This window comes from Mustela lutreola, chromosome 8 (assembly GCF_030435805.1).
Source record: "Mustela lutreola isolate mMusLut2 chromosome 8, mMusLut2.pri, whole genome shotgun sequence".
Classification (NCBI taxonomy): Eukaryota; Metazoa; Chordata; class Mammalia; order Carnivora; family Mustelidae; genus Mustela; species Mustela lutreola.
The window spans coordinates 57,221,367-57,243,122 of record NC_081297.1 but is presented as its reverse complement, the minus strand read 5'-3'; the positions used below and the strand labels follow the sequence as shown (position 1 = coordinate 57,243,122).

General features: G+C 39.9%; 1 protein-coding gene and 1 non-coding gene across 15 annotated transcripts in view; one reads left to right on the top strand and one right to left on the bottom strand.

Annotated features, from left to right (window-relative positions):
* Nucleotides 1-355: 355 nt before the first annotated feature.
* On the bottom strand, nt 356-498 carry LOC131839939 (U4 spliceosomal RNA). The gene has a single exon (XR_009357081.1). It is a non-coding gene; the product is annotated as a U4 spliceosomal RNA (small nuclear RNA).
* A 7,495-nt stretch (nt 499-7,993) lies between these two features.
* Nucleotides 7,994-21,756, top strand: part of RBMS2 (RNA binding motif single stranded interacting protein 2) — a 72,968-nt gene continuing 59,205 nt past the window's right edge. For 3 of the 14 annotated variants that reach the window (XM_059184925.1, XM_059184920.1, XM_059184929.1), the window contains exons 1-3: nt 8,045-8,372; nt 8,473-8,537; nt 9,427-9,513. In XM_059184925.1, the coding sequence (XP_059040908.1) occupies nt 9,448-9,513 (66 nt within the window). In that variant the 5' untranslated portion in view covers nt 8,045-8,372; nt 8,473-8,537; nt 9,427-9,447. The other 11 variants (XM_059184919.1, XM_059184921.1, XM_059184928.1 and 8 more) reach the window with 8 other exon arrangements.

Below are 21,756 nucleotides of genomic sequence, written 5' to 3'. Positions count from 1 at the left end.
AACACTTAATTAGCAGTACTTCCCAGCAACTGTAGGTTTTTAAAAAATTATTAAGCTTTGTATTTTAATTCCAGTGTAGTTAGCATACAGTGTTATAAAAAAAATACAGTGTTATATTAGTTTCAGGTATATAATATAGTGACTATACAATTCTTACACATTACTCAGTGCTCATCATATGTATATTCTTTAATCCACAGCACCTGTTTCTCTCCAACCCTCCTTCCACCTCCCCTCTGGTGGGTTATCGGTTGATGGCTATCGGTTTGTTTTCTATAGCTTAAGGAGTCTGATTTTGGTTTGTATGTGTTTCTCTCTCTCTTTTCTTTTCTTTTTTTTTTTTTCCTTTGCTCCTTTGTTTCTTCAATTCGACATATTAATGAAATCATATAGTATTTGTCTTTCTCTGACTGATTTATTAACTTTAACATTTTCAATTAGCAATAATCGCGCCTCGGATAAACCTCATTGGCTACGATACTGCCACTGCGCAAAGCTTCCTTTAACATTTTAAAAAAGGATTTTATTTATTTGAGAGAGAGAACATGAGAGGGGTAGGTCAGGGGCAAAAGCTGATTCCCTGCTGAGCAGGGAGCCTGATTTGATTCTGGACTTGATTCTGGGACTCCAGGATTGTGATATGTGCCGCATGCAGTTGTTTAACCAACTGAGCCACCCAGGGGCCCCATTATTTCACTTAACATTATACTCACCAGCTCTCTCCATGTCATTGCAGATGGCAAAATTTCATTCTTCTTATGGCTGAATAATATTCCATTGTATATGCATACACCACATCTTCTCTTTATCCGTTCATCAGTCTATGGATACTTAGGGCTTCTCCCATAATTTGACTATTGTGAATAATGCTGCTGTAAACATAGGGGTGCATGCATCTCTTTGAATTGGTGTTTTGTATTTTGGGGGTAAATACCCAGTAGTGCAATCAGTAGATTGTAGGGTAGTTCTAATTTTTTACTTTTTTTTTTTTTTTAATATTTTATTTATTTATTTGACAGAGATCACAAGTAGGCAGAGAGGCAGGCAGAGAAAGAGGAGGAAGCAGGCTCCCTGCAGAGCAGAGAACCCGATGGGGACTCGATCCCAGGACCCTGGGATCATGACCTGAGCTGAAGGCAGAGGCTTTAACCCACTGAGCCACCCAGGCGCCCCTATTTTTTAACTTTTTGAGTAACATCCATACTCTTTCACAGTGGCTGTACCAGTTTGCATTACCACCAACTGCACGAGGGTTCCTATTTCTTCACATCCTCATCAACACTTATTCCTTGAGTTTTTTATTTTAGCCATTCTGACAGGTATAAGGTGATATGTCAGTGTGATTTTGATTTGCATTTTCCTAATGATTAGTGATATTGAGCATCTTTTCGTGTATCTATCCAACAGCTGTAGTTTTCTACAAATCTTGTTGTTTCCATTATAAGTGTAGTCCTAGAAATATTGTTCATTATGCAATTTAATAATAGGCCAAAGTATTGTTCATCACTGCTACTTGACATAAAGAGCTGGTTTGAGGAGAATAGTTGAACTTTCACTTCTGGAACCATAGGATTATTCCTTTTTTACTTTTGACCCCAAAATAGATCTCTGGGTTATTTTTTTGTTGTTGTGTGTGGTTTTTTTTTTTTTAAGATTTTATTTATTTGTCAGAGAGAGAGAGGGAGAGTACAAGCAGGGGGAGCAATAGGCAGAAGGAGAAGCAGGTTCACTCCTGTGCAGGGAGCCCAGTGTGGGACTCCATCCTAGGACCCGGGGGATCATGACCTGAGCTGAAGGCCGGCACTTAACCAACTGAGCCACCCAGGTGCCCTCCCAAAATTTATTATTTAAATTCTTCATCAGAATTTTTATTTTTATTTTTTAATTAAAAATATTTTTTTTTAAGTAGGCACTATACCCAAGTGGGTGCATGAATTCATGACCCTGAGATCAAGAGTCTCATGCTCCACAGACTGAGCCATCCAGGGTCCCCATCAGAATTTTTAATTTTATAGACAAATCAGATTGGTATGGAAAGGAATTTGTTGTTGTTGTTTTTAAAGATTTTATTTATTTATTTGAGAGAGAGATCACAAGTAGAGAGGCAGGGGGAAGCAGGCTCCCCACCAAGCAGAGAGCCCAATGTGGGGCTGGATCCCAGGACCCCAGGATCATGACCCGAGCTGAAGGCAGAGGCTTTAACCTACTGAGCCACCCAGGAGCCCCGGTATAGAAAGGAATTTTTTTTTTAAATATTTTTACTTATTTAACAGATCACAAGTAGGCAGAGAGGCAGGCAGAGAGAGAGGGGGAAGCAGGCTCCCTGCCAAGCAGAAAGCCTGATGCAGGGCTCGATTCCAGGACCTTGAGATCACGACCCGAGCCAAAGGCAGGGGCTTAACCCACTGAGCCACCCAGGTGTTCCTAGAAAGGAATTTGAATTGAGAAACAGAAAGTGTGGATTCTGGTGTCAATTATGCCATTGTTTGACTGCCATGATCTTTGCAAGTGAGTTTACCTCTTTAGTTTTTTGGGTTTGTTTTTTTTTTTTAAGATTTTATTTATTTGAGAGGGAGGAAAGAGAGCAGGGGGGAGCAGCAGAGGGAGAGGGCAAGCAGACTCCATGATGAGCATGGAGCCTGTTTGGGTGCTCAATCTCAGGATCCCAAGATCATGACCTAAGCTGAAATCAAGAGTCAGACTCTCAACTGTGCTGCTCTGGCACCCTTCTAAGTTTTTTTTTTTTTCCTCTGAAATTGAGAGAGGAGAAAGGAAAGGAACTATGCAGTTAATTAGTATTCTGAATCTGTATCATCCTCCCAGTTTCACACTTTTTGCAGTGTTAGATTTAACTATATGAAATTGCCAATATTGATCTGTTTGAAGACATTCGTATTTGACCTAAAGAAACAACCATTTCATTTGTTCAGCCTAATTGTTGAATTCAGTTGTGGGGATCATCTGAGTTATTTATTTTAAGGATAGCTGAGGCCAAGTAAGATTAATGTGTCAGGTGCAAAGGAAATATACATTTAGAGGATATAATATTACCATGTAATCAATGTAGTTCATTCTGGGTATACATAGAATCCAGTCTAGTCTATTTTTTCTATATTATGCTAATTTTCTGGCCCAGTGATTCTAGATGATTTGACTCCTGTATTTATTTAGTGTCTGGCAAAGGAAAAGTGTACTTGAAAATTTGGTAGGATATTCCCTATAGTAATTTTTGGCCAAAACTACCTGTTGCTGTAGGAGAGGAGAATGTACTATAAGCACTGATATTGAATCTGAGGTAAATAATTCTTCAAAGTTGTCTTTTTCCCTGTTTTCCAGTGGACTGACTCAAGGAGTTAAGAAGCCAGACTTCCCCAATTTCTAGTTTAAAGGCAATTTTGTCATTCCATCCTCTGTCAGAAGGGGGTGGAGGTAAACTCTTCTTTGTTGTTTGATTCAACTCCTTAAGTTTTCCTTCTTTTTTTTAATAATTAATTAATTTATTTAATTGACAGAGAGAGATCACAAGTAGGCAAAGAGGCAGGCAGAGAGAGAGGGGGAAGCACCCAATGTGGGGCTTGATCCTAGGACCCTGAGATCATGACCTGAGCCGAAGGCAGAGGCTTAACCTACTGAGCCACCCAGGTGCCCCTTAAGTTTTCCTTCTTAAGACAGCTGTTGGGGTGCCTGGGGTTTAGTCATTAAGCGTCTGCCTTGGGGTCATGGTCCTAAGGTCCTGGGATCGAGCCTCAAGCCTCACATTGGGCTTCCGGCTCGGCCAGAACCCTGCTTCCTCCTCTCCCACTCTGCTTGTGTTCCCCTCTCTCACTGTGTCTCTATCAAATAAATAAATAAAATCTTAAAAATAAAAAGGAAGGTGATGTGTTAAATAACTCTTTGTTTTACTTCTTCCTGAGGTATTACCTCATCTTTTACCATGAAATAAATTAAACTTTTTGGTATCTTTCCATTTTCTAGTCTCTGAGCACATAAGTTAATCAAGGGGAGGAAAGATAATCCACAGGAGACTACTAACAGCAACAGGGGGAAAAGGATCCTTGGCCCTAATATACCTTGTTCAGGTTTCTGAACCAAACTCAAAGTTTTTCTAGCAAACTGTCCCTGTCTCCCTACTTTCATATGCATGTTCTCCATCACCCTGGCTCCAGGTGAATATCTTTCACAGGGCCTAGCACATCTGCAGATGATAGGTTCTTTTGAGTTCTCTACCCTGATGTGGAGGGCTTGATAGTTGCATGCAAACATCTTTCAGTATACGAATCACATTGGATCTAGCCCTAGATCCTTTACTTGAGACACTTATTTCAAAGTTTGTTTTTCTGGAGAAATAAAAAAAATGAGGCTATATTGAATCAGAGGTGCAAATGTCTCTTTCCAAGACAAATCTCTAATAACTCCCATTTTACTTTTTCCCCTCAGAATAACTTTCGAGTGCTGGGCCCATGAGAATCAAGAATTGGAGAGGCATTGAGTAGATCTTGAAAAATGTGGGCCATATAATTGGCAAAGCAGGTGGGTATGGGTGTGAAACACACTGAAGAAATAGGATTCTTCCTCCTCTCCTTTGTCTCCTGAGTCTAACCATGGAACTCTATTATTGCATTCTCTATCACTTCCACAAAATTCCATAACCTTCTTTTAAAAAATACTTACCAGAGTAAAGGATGTAGTTTACAGTCTTGTTAGTGCCATTTGACATAATTAGCCTTTAGCGTCAGTTCATAAACCTACGTCATTTTTACTTCTGTGGCCCTGAGAAGACAGACTATAAAAACCTAGGGTTTTGTATTAGCTCACATAAAATAGAATTTATTTATTTATTTATTTATTAGAATAGAATTTATTTAATTGGATTCTTCTTTATCTTCCTTCTATTTGATAGATTGTCTACTTTACTTTATTTTTATATATTTTAAAGATTTTATTTTTAAGTAGTCTCTATACCCGGTGTGGAGCTTAAACTTACAACCCCCCCAGCTCAAAAATTGCATGCTCTATTGACTGAGCTAGCCAGGTTCCCCCACTCCTCTTCCTTTCCCTTCCCTTCCCTTCAGTAAAAGTCTTAAATGTTTATTTTATTTATTTGACAGAGATCACAAGTAGGCAGAGAGAGAGGGGAAGCAGGCTCCCTGCTGAGCAGAGAGCCCGATGCGGGACTTGATCCCAGGACCCTGGGATCATGACCCGAGCTGAAAGCAGAGGCTTTAACCCACTGAGCCACCCAGGTGTCCCAAGATTGTATTTTTTTTTTTAAAGTAATCTCTGTACCCAACATGGGGCTCAAACTTGTAACACCAGTATCAAGAGTCATGCTCCACAGACTGAACCAGTCAGGTATCCCTGAAAACTTTTTTTTTAAAGATTTTATTTATGGGGACACCTGGGTGGCTCAGTTGGTTAAGCGGCTGCCTTCGGCTCAGGTCATGATCCCAGCGTCCTGGGATCGAGTCCCACATCGGGCTCCTTGCTTGGCGGGGAGCCTGCTTCTCCCTCTGCCTCTGCCTGCCACTCTGTCTGCCTGTGCTTGCTCTCGCTTCTCTCTCTATGACAAATAAATAAATAAAAAATCTTAAAAAAAATATATAAATTAAAAAAAAAAAAAAAAAAGATTTTATTTATGTATTTGCCAGAGAAAGAGAGAACACAAACAGAGGGAGAAGCAGACTTCCTGCTGAGCAAGGAGCCTGGTGCGGAACTTGATTCCAGGACCCAGGGATCATGACCTGAGCCAAAGGCAGATGCTTATCCCACTGAGCCATCCAGCCGTCCCCTGAAAATGTCAATTAAATCAATATCCTCAAATTTATTGTAATACCAATATTTTCCCAGATCATATGAGCATGAAATTCATTTGGATTTAGTTTCTATTTTTGAAAATTTTTATGAATACTAAATATATGTGAGTGCCATTTTTTATCCCCCCCCTTTTTTGGGAGAGCTTCTTCGATGTGGCCTCTTTTCTACCTTTAGTTGTAAAACTTATTTTGCCAGTCTTCAGGACAATTTCTGGGGTACTTTGGATGATTTGATAATTATCTAGTTGCATTTGTGGGTTGAGTGAGGCTTGGGTCTTCTTACTCTGCCACCATCTTCCATTCTCCTGATACTGTCTACTTTTAGAGAAGAGAAATGGTATTAAATCTTAGAATGGTTGAAAATGCTTTTTTTTCCCTTTTCTTTTTTCTGGATCTATTTCTATTTCTTAGAGTAATAAGACTCTAGAGAAATGGGAGCTAGGTGTCATATCTAGTAAGGTTTGATGCTGTATTATTTTGTTTCTTTTTTTGGTAGGGATAAGAGATGTTCTACCAATTTCCAGATCAAAGTTAGGAATTTTTGAATGATCAGATTGTTAGCTTATACAATATAGAGAAAGAAAAAAAATTGGATGGATGATTCCTGAAACTTCTTTTTTGTTTGTTTGTGGATATTTTTTTTTTTTTTTTTTTTTTTTAGTATTTTATTTATTTGACAGAGAGAGAAATCACATGTAGGCAGAGAGGCAGGCAAAGAGAGGGGGAAGCAGGTTCCCTGCTGAGCAGAGAGCCAGATGGAGGGCTCAATCCCAAGACCCTGAGATCATGACCTGAGCCAAAGGCAGAGACTTAACCCACTGAGCCACTCAGGCTCCCTGATTCCTGAAACTTCTTATCCAGTATTTCCCATTAGAGTTTAGCCTGCCTAGTCCTAGTATCTTTTGAATGTAATTAAGATACTAGTTTTTTGAAATATTCACTTCACATCATCCAATCTGGATTATACAGTACCCACAAAGTATACACACTGGGAGATAGTAGAGTAATTAGTCATAATGGAGCTAATATCTATTGAGTGTTCACCAAGTGCCGAAGACTTTCCTCAGGGCTTTTTTTTTTTTTTAAGATTTTATGTATTTATTTGACAGAGATCACAAGTAGGCAGAGAGGCAGGTGGGCGAGGTGGGGGGAGAAGCAGGCTTGCCACCCATCAGAGAGCCCCACGTGGGGCTCTATCCCAGGACCGTGGGATCATGACAGGAGCCGAAGGCAGAGGCTTTAACCCACTGAGCCACCCAGGCGCCCTTTTCTCACGGCTTTATATGTATTGTCCCCTTTCACTACAGTTTTAGGAAAGAGATACTCTTTATTTATCCTGTCTTATAGGTGAGAAAACATTCAGATATGTGAGGTGATTTTCTGTGTCACTAGTTTGTGACAGAACTGAACTAAAACTTAGATTTGATTCCAAAGACTAATGAAGTAGGTATTATCTCCATTTTGCAAATGAGTGATTTAGGGATGTTAAGTACCTTGATGTAAAGTCACATAAGTAATAATGATGGTGTCAGCATTTGAATTCATGGGCTCTAAGACTCATGGTTTAAACTATTTTAGATTTTATTTTTTTAAAGATTTATTTATTTTATTTGAGAGTTAGAGAGCATCAGAGGCAGAGGGAGAGAGAATCTCAAGCAGACTCCATACTTAGAACCCAAGTTGGAGGTGAGGGGGTTGGGCCATGACCCTGATATCATGACCTGAGCCAAAACCAAGAGTCAGGTGCTTGACTGACTGTGTCACCCAGGGGACCCTATTTTAAATTCTAAAATATCATTGAGCATTAAGGAGTAAAGGAGGAGAACAAAACACATTGAGAATGTTAGAATTTTTAAAAAAATTAAAATAGGTTGACTGGCTTTATAAATTCCATTTTAAATCAGGTGTTACTGATCAAGATTTTTGTACCACATTGTTAAGCTAAGGGAGAAGAAATCAACCAAGGGCCTAACTGGCAAGGATATTTTGGCATATAATGAATGAGAATCTCTGAGGGCAGAAAAGGGACTTTAAAAAAATACAGTAGCACTGAGAGATGCCTTTAGTAATTTATTTATTGCATTTGGCCACTGTTCTTCCAGTCTCTGTTATAGTTCCCACATTGAGGCTGTTCCCACCCTTCCTGTGTCCCTTGAGCTGAGCAGGCACTTCCTGTCCTGTTGGAAATGAAAGTTAGAGATTGGGGGCTGTGTGTGGTATGCAAGTATTTACTCTGCTGATAGTTAGTCCTGTCTGTAGCATTATCCTAGCAAAAAGGTGGCCTGAAAACTAGAAGGGAGAAGGGAGCTTCATTTAAGGGAGGGTTTGGGCTTAAGGTTTGTTGGGGCAACAACCCTGCAGACAAGGTTAATTTGTATTTTGACAGAACATCTATGATGGCACAAGGTAACCTGAAGAAGGGATTTGAAGGCTTTGATTTTACATCCCTGTTCCATTTGGATTGGTAGGAATTACTGGGTATCATTCTTGAATTTTTGGTTTCCTACAAGTTTCTTATTAAAGCTACTTTTACAAGCCATCACTTTGAAACTGTTTGAGGTGAGTGTTGTCTCAACTGTGTTAGATTCTTCTTCCCTAAGAACTTTGTATTTTCTTCTCTGTGAAGCATATGCTTTTAAAAGTAATTTTTTTCCTACAGCTCAGAGACACTTGAAGCAAACATTCCAACTCCGAACTTCAGTTTGGGCATAAATTCCACGTTTGGTGAGTAATCTTAATTGTTTGAGCTTCATGCACCTTGATGACAGAAAATGGTGGGATAAAGAGTCAAACAAGATAGTTTCGAGTTTTTGAAGAAACTGCTAGGTAGGCAGTTTTATCTGGTAAAGCTGAGGGGAAAGAAAAGAAACCACCAGACACTAAATTTCATGACATAGTCCAGGTTGGTAATTCCTTCTCAAGTATGAAATCATGCCTGGGGGAATCTGAAAAGGAGTGAGAGGCTGAGCCCAACAGCATGACCCAAGAGGAATGAGGAATAAAACTATCCAAGGATCTGAAACTAGTTACTTCCCATACTCTGTCTCTGCTCTTTGGCCTGCTCTTCTGTTTGTTCTTTCTTCCTGCATGAAGATCACTCTAAGTATATAGTGTGGGAAATGTCCTGAGCTCATCTCACATATTTGTTCTTAGTATAGTTGTTCTCACGTGTTCTCTGGGGCAGTGCGTCCCAGTGGTCCCTTTAAAAATCAAGCTTCTAAATCTTATAGCTCTAAGGCAAAAAAAAAAAAAAAAAAAAAAAAAGGAAAAAAAAATCCTCAGTGTCTTTTAGGAGGGAATCAGAACCTGTTCTTACTGGAAAAGGGATGGAGTTGAAACAGAGAACTTTTCTTTTTGCTTTAACTACCAAGACTGTGAAAATAAAATAACATCTGGGGCATTAGGACCCAGTGGAAGTGCCTCATTCAGACTCTTGGTTAACTTCTCTCAGTGACGTAAACAAGCAGCCCTAGCTCATTCTCTACCCGCCCCCCCCATCCCTCTCCCTCTTGCTCCTTTTCTCCCCCTTTCTCCTCCCCCTCCCTTTTCCCTCTCATTTTCTCTTTCCCCCTCTCTTCCCCCTCCCTTTCCCTCTCCCTCTTCTCTCTCTCAGCTCCCTTATATTAAAGAGAAAATGCTGCTATCAGTGACTTCCAGGCCTGGGATTTCGACTTTTGGCTATAACAAGAACAACAAGAAGGTAGGGAAAAGTGCTTTTTGGAATCCAGCGACTTCCTTTCCTGGGGATCCGGGAGTGCCCTTGGCTTTAACATTCCTAGTTAGAGGGGATAGGAATTCCTCTCTCCACTCAGTGCCTCTCCCTTTCCACCACTTCTTTCTACATCTTTTCTCACCTGGTTTTGAAGTTCCAGCAGTTTATAGTCCCTGCCTGTGAGGCTGGAGAAGGCAGGGGTATTAAAAACAAATCAAGCTTGTAAGTTTGTATCTTTGTGAAATGAAGTTAGTTTGACTTCCTGCTGATATAGCCAGTCTCCACTGGGATAATATGTCATCTCAAACCCTGGTCTCCTGCTCACTCCCTCCAAGGTTATTTTTATCTTTTTGATGAGCTGTTTCTACGCTCCCCACCCCTTCCTTTCTACCCACTTCACCAGCATTATCAGGTACCTGAAATATATAGTCTGTGAAATCAGGTCAGCTTCATCAAGAACTGGGTATATACTCTTCTAGACTAGATAGAGACCCTGTCCCACCCAGCCCCAAGGGAAGGAGTCCTAAGAGAGAACATACCTTGGAATTAAGGCAGCAGTCACTGATTCTTTGGGTTCTGCTGCTGAGCTGGTGATGGCCAGGCCCAGCAGGGATCCTCAGAGTCTTTGTGATTAACCTGCAGATGCCAGAGAATTGTGGTATGCTTGGAAGCATGGGCAGTTTAACAAGAGGTGGACAGTCATGCCCACATTCAACAGAGAACATCCTTGGCAGTTTCTTGGCATTTCAGGGCACACAGTGGTGATTAGGAAGAACTTCATGGTGTAGGAGAAAGACCCTTTACCCTCTCTTCTGTTATGTAGCTGTTCTTTGAAGAAAAAAGATGCCATGGATGTGTAGGGATCTTTTACCCATCTGATGGAGCATTGGAGGGTTTGGGAAGGATTCCTGGTGCTTTCTCATATATCTAAAGATATTGTTATAGGTAATTTAAACCAAGTGTCTGATCAAGGCAGTGGATAAATATTTAGACCCAAAACACTTAGTAGCAATTTGTAATGGTATTCATTCTGTTTATATCCTTAAGAAATATGGGTCCATATATGATTGTTAGTTATCAATAATACACATACATATATGAATATATAATTTTGATAGAAGAATATATTTTTAAGATTTTATTTTAGATAAGGAGCCCACGAGTGGGGGGGGGGTCACTGAGGGAGAGGGATTGGTGCTCGATAGGGTGCTTGACGTGGGGCTCCTTTCTAGGACCTTGAGATCATGACCCAAGCCGAAGGCAGACATTTAACCAACTGAAACACCCAGGCACTAGGTGGCTGGATATTTCATTTGTTTTTATTCTTTTCAAAATTTATTATATACTATATGAAACTTTCCCCAGTTTTTTTCCTCCAAGTCTCTCAGGTTACCCAGACCCATTAAAATAAACTAAAAATAAATTCTAAAAGTTAGGTTTTTTTCCTCTTAAGGGCTTCACGTATTCAGTGCTATCTAAAATCTTCTCTTACCTGTCTTTACTCCCTTTCCATCTTGTAGTGTAGGAAGCATTTAACCAGCTTCTAAATCTGGGATACCGTAGGGGATAAAAAGGTATAATTGTGGACTAGGATTCAGATCTCATATCTCTTCTGATAACTTGTAAGGTTTGAGAAGCAATCGAGAATCGTGTGGGTTTTTACAGGTCAGTGTTACGACAACATCACTTTGTGGCTGTGTATATGACTCGTGTATGTACATATAGGTTGGTGAATATTGGGTATATTTAAAGCATTACAACATTGCTCTGTGTTTGTGTTGACATATAGTACTTAATGTGTTTGTTTCTCTTTTAGGAAGAGTGTTTAGGGACGCCTGGGTGGCTCAGTTGGTTGGACGACTGCCCTTGGCTCAGGTCATGATCCTGGAGTCCTGGGATCGAGTCCCGCATCGGGCTCCCAGTTCCACGGGGAGTCTGCTTCTCTCTCTGACCTTCTCCTCGCTCATGTTCTCACTCACTGTCTCTCTCTCAAATAAATAAATAAAATCTTTAAAAAAAAAAAAAAGGGAGAGTGTTTAGATGGATTTGTTCATGCAATTTGTAAATTTCTACATTCAAGATTACTTTTTCACACTCCTTTAAAAGATTTTATACTTGAGAGAGAGGCAAGCGTGCAGGTGTGCACGTTTGTAGAGGGCAGAGGAACAGAGCGAGAGGGAGAAAGAGTCTCAAGCAGACTCTGCCCTGAGTGTGGAGCCCATTGCAGGGCTTGATCCCATTATCCTGAGATCAAGACCTGAGTCAAAACTAAGAGTCAGCTGCTAACCAGCTGTGCCACCCAGGCACCCCCAAGCTTACTTTTTTTTTTTTTTAAAAGATTTCATTCATTTACTTGACAGGCAGAGATCACAGGTAGGCAGAGAGGCAGGTAGAGAGAGACAGGGGGAAGCAGGCTGCCTGCTGAGCAGAGAGCTCGATGTGGGACTGGATCCCAGGACCCTGAGATCATGACCTGAGCTGACAGCAGAGACTTAACCCACTAAGCCACCCAGATGCCCCAACCAAGGTTACATTTTAAAGTAACTTTTGTTTTTAGTAAAAATTTAAGACATGCTCACTTAAAAAAAGTAAGTATAAAGGTGTATATAAAATAAAAAGTTAAGTCTTCCTTTCTTGTCCTAAAGTTCCTTTCTTAAATCCTACCCTCATGGAAAATAACTGGTAGCAATTTGGTGTACATATCCTACCAGACTTTTCTATGACAAGGTTAAGTTTTAACGTTGATGTTGGCTTGTCATTTATATTAAGTTTCTCAGGTAGAGAAAGTTTCTCAAGTAGATCAAGTCTATGCGATGAAGTTCTTTGACCTGTCCAAAATGTTTAAAACACTGAAAGAACAATCAAAATTTAAACTTTTAAAAAATACAAATTCTCAATATCTGCTTTAACTGTCATTATGTATTACAAAAATCTAGGTATAATAGATTTGTAGATCTGTTTTCTTTTTCTTTTTTTAATTTTATTTATTTATTTGACGGAGATCACAAGTAGGCAGAGAGACAGGCAGAGAGAGGAGGAAGCAGGCTCCCTGCCCAGCAGAGAGACCAACATGGGGTTTGATCCCAGGACCCTGGGATCACCACCTGAGCCCAAGGCAGAGGCTTTATACCCACTGAGCCACCCAGGCACCCAAGATCTGCTTTCTTAAAGGAGGATTTTTATATCATAATTTATTGTAGTCATTACTTCTAGTTTGTGGAGTAGAAATAATTGCCAGGGAGCTCAGAAGAACTATTTGCATACCACTGTTGTGACTTTTTTGAAAGTGTTAATTTTATTTACTTGACTTTAAAAAGTAGGATTGTTTTATTCGGAAGCATATTTGTATACTTCACTTGTCAGGGAAGTTGTTACCTGAGGAGTCCATGAGAGTTTTCTTACTGTTTTTCATTGTGGTAAATGCAGGAATACAACCAACGAATATATAATTCCTAATAAAGGCACATTCTTTCTCAAGATGTAGTGTTGAATATCTATTCTTTTCTCGGAATAAAAAATAGTCACAGAAAGGGGGAATATGGATTTCAAAGACACATTCTGAAACACAATGTAGTGCATGTTTTAAAAACATCTGTTTAAATGGGCTTCAATTACTCTTTGGTTCATTTTTTAAAAATTGAAAAGTAAAAGAATCAGAGTTCTAGGGTCTCAACACTTCAGTGTTTGAAAGGGTTGCCTTGGTAGAGAGACTTGAGTGTAGGTGAAATTGAAAGAGGAAATGTTTGGAACTGAAGGAATCTCAGACTTGTAAAGGGCCTAACCACGCCTTCCCTGACATCATCTTCCTGGCATGTGTTATTATAATTTAACTCCTCAGAGCATCAACAACTATTTCCTGTGGGGGGAAAAAAAAAAAGAGATTGTGTTTAACTTGGGATAATTTGCCTTGCCTAACCTACTTTGCATAAATTTCTATTTCCTCTTGATCTTAACAGACTGAAGAGCAGTACGGGGAGGGGGTTGGAAGCAGTGATGGATGGGAGTAGAACTAACTGGTGGGCCCTGTCAGATCTTCACTCTGAGAAGCAGGAGTTACCTGAAAGTTTTTAGTATTTACTTAGGAGAGAAGAAAGTGGGAAGCAATGCTATAAGCTTTTATGCTTATAACAGGGAAGGATGATTTTTCTGTGTCTACTACACTTTCAGCTAGTTTCCATCAAATCAAACTTTATTAAAACTGAGGACTAAGGACTTTTAGGTTTAACATCTCTTGACTGGGGGCAGCTATTTTGTTGTCCATAATAAAGTTGACTCAGTTGGTTAAAGTTTAGTGGTAGCGTCTTTCCTTTGATCCTTCCTTTTACCTTTTGAGCCCTACCAAACTAATTTATGCACTCATTACTGATTATCTTTACTACTGTAATAAGTATCCCACATGATCTCCTTGCCTCCTGGTTCTCCTGGCTTTGCCCCTGGCCCCCAGATAACTTTAAAGGATTTTTTTTAAAGACTTTTTGTTTATTTATGAGAGTGAGTGAGGAGCAAACACACAAGAGCAGGGGCAGAAGCAGAGGGAGAGGGACAAGCCTAGCTGTGCTTTGCAGGGAGCCTGCCCTGGGGCTGGATCTCTGCATCCTGAGATCATGATGTGAGCCCAAAGCAGGAGTTGGTCCCTTAACTGACTGAGCCAACTCCTCCCCCCTCCACCCAGTAACTTTATATTTGCTGCCATGACAGTCTTCCAGCATCCCAGCAGTAAGTCTAGTACTGAGCATTTCTTGTGTAAAAATCTTTAATGGCTATATATTACCTGCTAAACAAAGCCAAAATCCTAACCCAATACCCACTATTTATCCAGCCTTTTTTTTTTAATTTGAAAAATATTTATTTTTATTTTTTAAAAGATTTTATTTATTTCACAGAGAGAGAGAGAGAGAGTGAGATAGAGAACAAGCAGGTGAGTGGCAGGCAGAGGGAGAGGGAGAAGCAAGTTCCCCACTGAGCTGGGAGCTGAATGTGATACGGGGCCCAATCCGAGGACTCTGGGATCATGACCTGAGACAAAGGCAGATAGGTGTTTAACTGACTGAGCCACGTAGGTACCCCTTAATTTTTATTTTCAATTTTTTAAAAATAGGCTCCATGCCCAGTGTGGAGCCTGTTGGAGGTCTTGACCTCACCACCCTGAGATCAAGACCTGAGTTGAGATTGAGAGTCAGACTTAACCAACTGAGCCACCCAGGTGCTCCTATCCAGACTTTCCTTATCTTCCGCACCTCCCCCCATGGAGGTTATGGTTATGGAATTATAACCATAGAGTTTTATCCTGGAAGATGAGGACTGAAGAGTAGCCATTGATTTTTTTTTTCTTAATTTTTTTTTTTTTTTTTTAGATTTTATTTATTTGGGGGTGCCTGGGTGGCTTAGTGGGTTGAAGCCTCTGCCTTCAGCCCAGGTCATGATCCCAGGGTCCTGGGATTGAGCCCCACATCGGGCTCTCTGCTCAGCAGGGAGCCTGCTTCCTCCTCTTTCTCTCTGCCTGCCTCTCCACCTGCTTGTGATCTCTCTCTCTGGGAGGGGGCTTCTGGGATCCAGCCCTGCCTCGGGCTCCTGACTCAGTGGGGAGTCTGCTTGTCCCCCCTGCTCCTCCTCCTCCTCTTGCTCTCTTTCTCTCAAATAAATAAAAAATTAAAATTTTTAAAAAAGGTTAAAAATGGTCCTAGGTATATACCTAAGAGGAATTAAAACATGCCCACACAAAAACCTGTGCACCTCTGTTTATAGCAACATTATGGTAGAATAATAGCAAATAAGTGGAAACATCCCAGATACCCACCAACTGATGAATGGATAAATAAAATGTATGTACCCATATAATGGAAGTTTTGGAATTTTATTCATCAATAAGATGGAATAGAATACTGATACATTCTACAAAATGGATGAACCTTGAGAAACATTATGCTAGGTCAAAGATGCCCCTCACGAAGCCCACATATTTTAGGCTTCCATTTATATGAAATGTCTGGAGTAGGGGCGCCTGGGTGGCTCAGTGGGTTAAGCCTCTGCCTTTGGCTCAGGTCATGATTTCAGGGTCCTGGGATTGAGCCCCATATCAGGCTCTCTGCTCAGCAGGGAGCCTACTCTCCCACCCCGCCCGCCCCCTGCCGCCTGCCTCTCTGCCTACTACTTGTCATCTCTGTCTGTCAAATAAATAAATAATCTTAAAAAAAAAAAAAGGAAATGTCTGGAATAGGCAAATCTATGAAGATAGCAAATTAGTGGTTGCCTAGGTCTGGGGGAGAAGGGGATGGTTGGGGGAAAATGGGGAGTGACTTGTAATGGGTACTGGGTTTCTTTTTGGGGTAATGGAAATGCTCTAAAATTAATTGTGATAATGGCTGTGAAACTGTGATCTAAATGCCACTGAATTTATACTTTAAGTGGGCTAATTATGTGGTATGTAAATTATATATCAATAAAGTTGTTATTTTAAAAAGATAGGGAAAAAAAAGATGGGGAACAGAGAAGTGAGAGAAAGGCAGAAAGAGGATGGGGTAATATTGAGAGAATTTTCTTAATGAAAATGGGAGCCAAAATGTAAAAAGAATTATGGTGAGTTACTTGATACTTATTTTCCAAATATATATGTTCCTATTCTTGTCCTTCTTCTCTCTGATCCTTTTGTTTTTGTTGTGCCTCAAGTATTCAGCCTCTCTGATCCTTTGTGGTTGTTGCCATACCTTCCTTTTGGAATGGACTTTCTGTTTGTTCTCTGCACCCACATTCATTAAACAGCTCGGGGGCTAAAGCACGATTGTGGCTGTTCAGTAGCTCACAGTTCAAACCCTCTTGGGAGATCCTGTCTAACCCTCAAGTTCAGCTGAAATGTTACCTCTATCAAGCTTCTAATTCCTCTACCTCCCAGCCCTCAAGAAGACTTTTCCTGAGCCTCTATAATATTTTGTATTTCATATATGACTGTTTATATAATTTTGCGTTGTTTTGGAATCAGGTGATTGTCTTATTTTCATTGGAATAGAAACTCTGTAAAGGTAAGACAATGGCATTCAGTTTGTTATCCTCCAAAACACCTGATAACAGCTTCTTAACCATACCTAGTAGATACTGAAAAGTATGTATTTCTAATAATGTAATTAAGCTGATGTTAGGCATTAAATTAAAGTTAAATGAAGGAAGGCAGCATTGTATATTCTATACAAAACATGAAATAAGGAGTTAGACCTGAATTTAATTGTGACTTTGGTCAATTATGAGCTGTGTGGCTAGTTGCAAGTTTCTTAGGCTCTCTGACCTTGAGTTCTTCATCTTAAAGTACAGGTATACTTTATTGGTTATTTTGAAAATCAGTAATATTTGATAATATTTATAATCATGCATGAGCATGTGTAAATGGACTATTTTCTTTTCTTTCTATTTTTAAAGTAAGCCCTACGCCTAACATGGGGCTTGAATAGGACCCCAAGATTAAGAGTCGCATGTTCTACTGACTTGATCCAGCCAGGTGCCCCAACTGTTATTTCTTTTATCAAAAAAATCCTTTTTTCTTTTTTCTTGATGGCATTTCTTCCCCCAGCTGCTGTCCCATTTCTCTTCTTCCCTTTACAGTAAAATATCTTGAAAGAGTTGTTTATTCAAGAGTTGTATATACATTCTCTCATTTATTTCCTTGCATTTTTCTTTTATTATTTATTTATTTATTTATTTTTAAAGATTTTATTTATTTGACAGAGATCACAAGTAGGCAGAGCAGCAGGCAGAGAGAAAGGGGGAAGCAGTCTCCCTGCCGAGCAGAGAGCCTGATATTAGGCTCGATCCCAAGACCCTGGGATCATAACCCAAGCGGAAGGCAGAGGCTCAACTCACGAAGCCACCCAGGAGCCCCATTATTTATTTATTTAAAAGATTCTATTATTTATTTGACAGAGAGAGAGTGCACGCACAAGCATGGGGGGGGGCAGCTGGAAAAGGGAGAGGGAGAAGTTAAAGGCAAGATCCCAGTGCCCTTGGATCATGACCTGAGCCAAAGGCAGACACTTAACCAACTGAGCCACCTGGGCGCCCCTCTTTTTTATTATCTTTAATATATCACTTGATAATGCAAAAGATTACGTGCAATTATAAAGTATAATAATAAGAGGAATACCTGTAAATCCACCTTTCAACTCAAGAACTAAAGTAATTTCCTATAAATTGCATATACTTACGAGTTTCTCCCTGTTCCTTTCCCTACCTCCCTTCTAGAGGTAACCACTCTCCTAAATTTTATATTTATCATTCTGTTGCTTTTTTAAAAACACAGTTAAAAATCATGTTAATCTGCTTATTTACATTGTCCTAAGTGCTTTATGTATATGGTTGTACAATATATGCATATTATCTCATTTAATCCTTATAACAATTTCATCATCATCATCCCTATTTATAGATGATCCCTATTTATAGATGATCCCTATTTATACAGATTAGAAAAAAATGAAGTATAGAGAGTTTAATAATCACATTACTAGTAAATGGCCCAGTTAGGAGTTCAACTCAGAGAGTCTGGCTCCTAGTCTATGTTCTCAACCACTACCATACTGCCTTATTGCAATTCATAGTCTTCTGGCCTCCCCCCACCCATTCTGTATTATATTTTCATGATCTATGTTCTATATAGCTATGATTTATTCATTTTTCAATACTGTATGGTATTTCATTTTGCAAATATACTGAATTTATCCATTCTCTTGCCAGTGATTTTTGGATTGTTTTCAGGTTTGTGTGTCCTATTACTAACATTGCTGCACTGAACATTCTCATATTTATAGTACATTGGTGTAAGAATTTCTCTTGTGTTTGTACTTAGTTGGATTGCTGAGTCATAAGGTATGTGAATATTCACCTTAAAGAGGTAATGCTAAATTGCTTTCCACCAAGTGTACCAGATTTCTTCCTCTCCACATTGTATAAAATTTACTGTGTATTCACATCCTCTCTACTTGTTCATTTCTCTTAAACCTAATCTAATTAGGCTTTTACTCCTACCACTCCACCAGAATTGCTCTTAGAAAGGTCTGCAGTGACTTTCATGTTCTTGAATGGTCAGTTCATATACTCATCTTATTTAATCTGTTGTCAAAACACTTGATACAATTGATCATGCTATTCCTCGAAACACTTCCTTCGTTTGTTTTATAGAACACCACATTCTCCTGTCCCTTTACTACCTGTGGAGTGCCTGGGTGGCTCAGTGGGTTAAAGCCTCTGCCTTCAGCTCAAGTCATGATCCCAGTGTCCTTGGATCGAGCCCTGCATCAGGCTCTCTGCTCAGCAGGGAGCGTGCTTCCTTCCCTCTCTCTCTGCCTTCCTCTCTGCCTACTTATGATCTCTGTCAAATAAATAAACAAAATCTTTAAAATAAACAAAAAACTCCTTTGCTTGTTCCTCTTTATTCTCCTCCTCTTTAAATCTTGCAGTTCTCCGGGATTCAGTCCTTGAATTTCTTTTCTTTTGTTCTTTTTAAAATTTAATTTAGAACATGGCGGGGGGGGGGGGGGGGTTAAGGGGGTAGGAGAAGAATGAATGAAACAAGATGGGATTGGGAGGGAGACAAACCATAAGTGACTCTTCTTTTTTTTTATTTTTTATTTTTTATAAACATATAATGTATTTTTATCCCCAGTCTCATAAGTGACTCTTAATCTCACAAAACAAACTGAGGGTTGCTGGGGGGGAGGGGGTTATGGAAAAGGTGATTGGGTTATGGACATTGGGGAGGGTATGTGCTATGGTGAGTGCTGTGAAGTGTGTAAACCTGGCGATTCACAGACCTGTACCCCTGGGGATAAAAATACATTATATGTTTATAAAAAATAAAAAATAAAAAAAATGTAAATTGAAAAAAAAATTTAATTTAGAGGAGCGCCTGGGTCGCTCAGTGGGTTAGGGCCTGTGCCTTCGGCTTGGGTCGTGGTCTTGGGGTCCTGGGATCGAGCCCTGCATTGGACTCTCTGCTTGGTGGGGAGCCTGCTTCCTTTCCCCCTCTCTGCCTGCCTCTCTGCCTACTTGTGATCTCTGTCAAAAGAATAAATAAACTCTTTAAAAAAATTAATTTAGAGGTGCCTGGGTGGCTTAGTCCTTAAGTGTCTGCCTTAGGCTTGGGTCGTGATCCCAGGGTACTGAGATTGAGCCCCATGTCAGGTTCCTGCTCAATGGAAAATCTGCTTCTCCTTCTCCCTCTCCCTCTGCTTGTGTTTCCTCTCTTGCTCTCTCTGTGTCAAATAAATAAAAAATCTTTAAATATATATATATATATATATATATATATATAATTTAATTTTTTTGAGAGAGTATGCATGCAGGTGCATGTGTGCCCATAGGAGGAGTGGCAGGGAAGAGTAGAGGGAGAGACTTTTAAGCAGACACCATGGTCCTGACACAGGGCTCGATCATATAACCCTGAGATCATGATCTGAGCTGAAATCAAGAGTGGGATGCTTAGGGGTGCCTGGTTGCTCAGTGGGTTAAAGCCTCTGCCTTCAGCTCAGGTCATGATCCCAGGGTCCTGGGATCAAGCCCCAGTATCGGGCTCTCTGCTCAGCCGGGAGCCTGCTTCCTCCTCTCTCTCTGCCTGCTTCTCTGCCTATTTGTGATCTCTGTCTGTCAAATAAATAAAATCTTAAAAAAAAAAAAGAGTGGGATGCTTAATCTGCTGAGTCACCTAGGTACCCCTTGAGTTTCTTGTCTCTCTTTACTTCTCCCTTCATAACTTTATGCAGTCTCATAGCTTTAAATATCACCCATATCACGGAACTCTAAAATTATATTTCTGACCTAGACTGCCTTTTGGCATCCCAAATTCGTATATCTATTGTCACCCTTAACATCTCCATTTAGATGTTTATTGAACATTTCAAATTTAACATGGCTAAAACAGAGCTCCTGCCTGTTTTCTACCTTCCCACCAAATTGTCTTCAGTATCTTCTCTGTCTCCGTAAATGGTAACTTCATTTTCCCAAGTGCTCAGCCAAAAAGTTTGACTTATACTTGACTTCTCTTTTTCTCATAGAGCCTCATGTCTAATAGTGTAATACTCATACGTATTGTGTTGGACTGTTAGTACTTAATACCTGGTACACCATAAATGATCATTAAGGTTAGCAGTTATAACAAACTACCTGTGAAAATAGGATTCCATTTTCTCTATTCCTCTCTTCATATAAATAATTTTTCTCCCCCTAAGTTTTTATTTAGGAGTAGAATTTAGTGATTCATCGCTTGTATATAACACCCAGTGCTCAATACAAGTACCTTCCTTAATACCCATTACTCATTTAGGCTATCCCCCATCCATCTCACCTCCATAAACCCTCAGTTTGTTCAAAACTTATATTTTTTTAAGATTTTAAAGTAATTTCTGCATCCAATGTGGGACTCAAATTTACAACCCCAGCCACGTGCCCCTATTCCTATCTGCATACAAACAAGTTTATAATTTTCCCATCTTAAACAAACAAATAAAAGCAACCATATCCTGCTTTGATCCCATGTCTCCTGCCAGTACTGCCCATTTCTCTGATCTCTTTCATAATTAAACTTCCTGGAGTGCCTGGTTTGCTCCATCGGTAGAGCATGTGACCCTTGATCTCAGGATTGTGAGTTTAAGCCCCATGTTTGGTGTGGAGATTAAAAAAAATAAAAACAAAACCAAAATTTATTGAAAGAGCAGTTCCTGTAGAGTCTTTATTTCTTTACCTCTCCCTCCTTTTCTTATTTTTGTATTTTGTATTTTATTTTTTCTTAAGACTTTATTTGACAGAGAGAGAAACAGCGAGAGAGGGAGCACGAGCAGGGGGAAGTGGGATAAGGAGAAGCAGGCTCCCTGCTGAGCAGGAAGCCCTATGCAGGACTTCTTCCCAATCAAGACCTGAGCAAAAGGTGGACGTTTAATGACTGAGCCACCCTGGCACTCTGTATTTTTTATTTTATTTATTTATTTTTTAAAAGATTTTATTTCTTTATTTGACAGACAGAGATCACAAGTAGCCAGAGAGGTAGGCAGAGAGAGACAGAGAAGCAGGCTCCCCACTGAGCAGAGATTCCCAGTGCGGGGCTTGATCCCAGGACCCTGAGATCATGACCTGAGCTGAAGGCAGAGGCTTTAACCTACTGAGCCACCCAGGCGCCCCTGTATTTTTTATTTTTGACTGTGGTAAAATATATATAACATAAAATTTACCATCTTACCTATTTTTTTTCAAAGATTT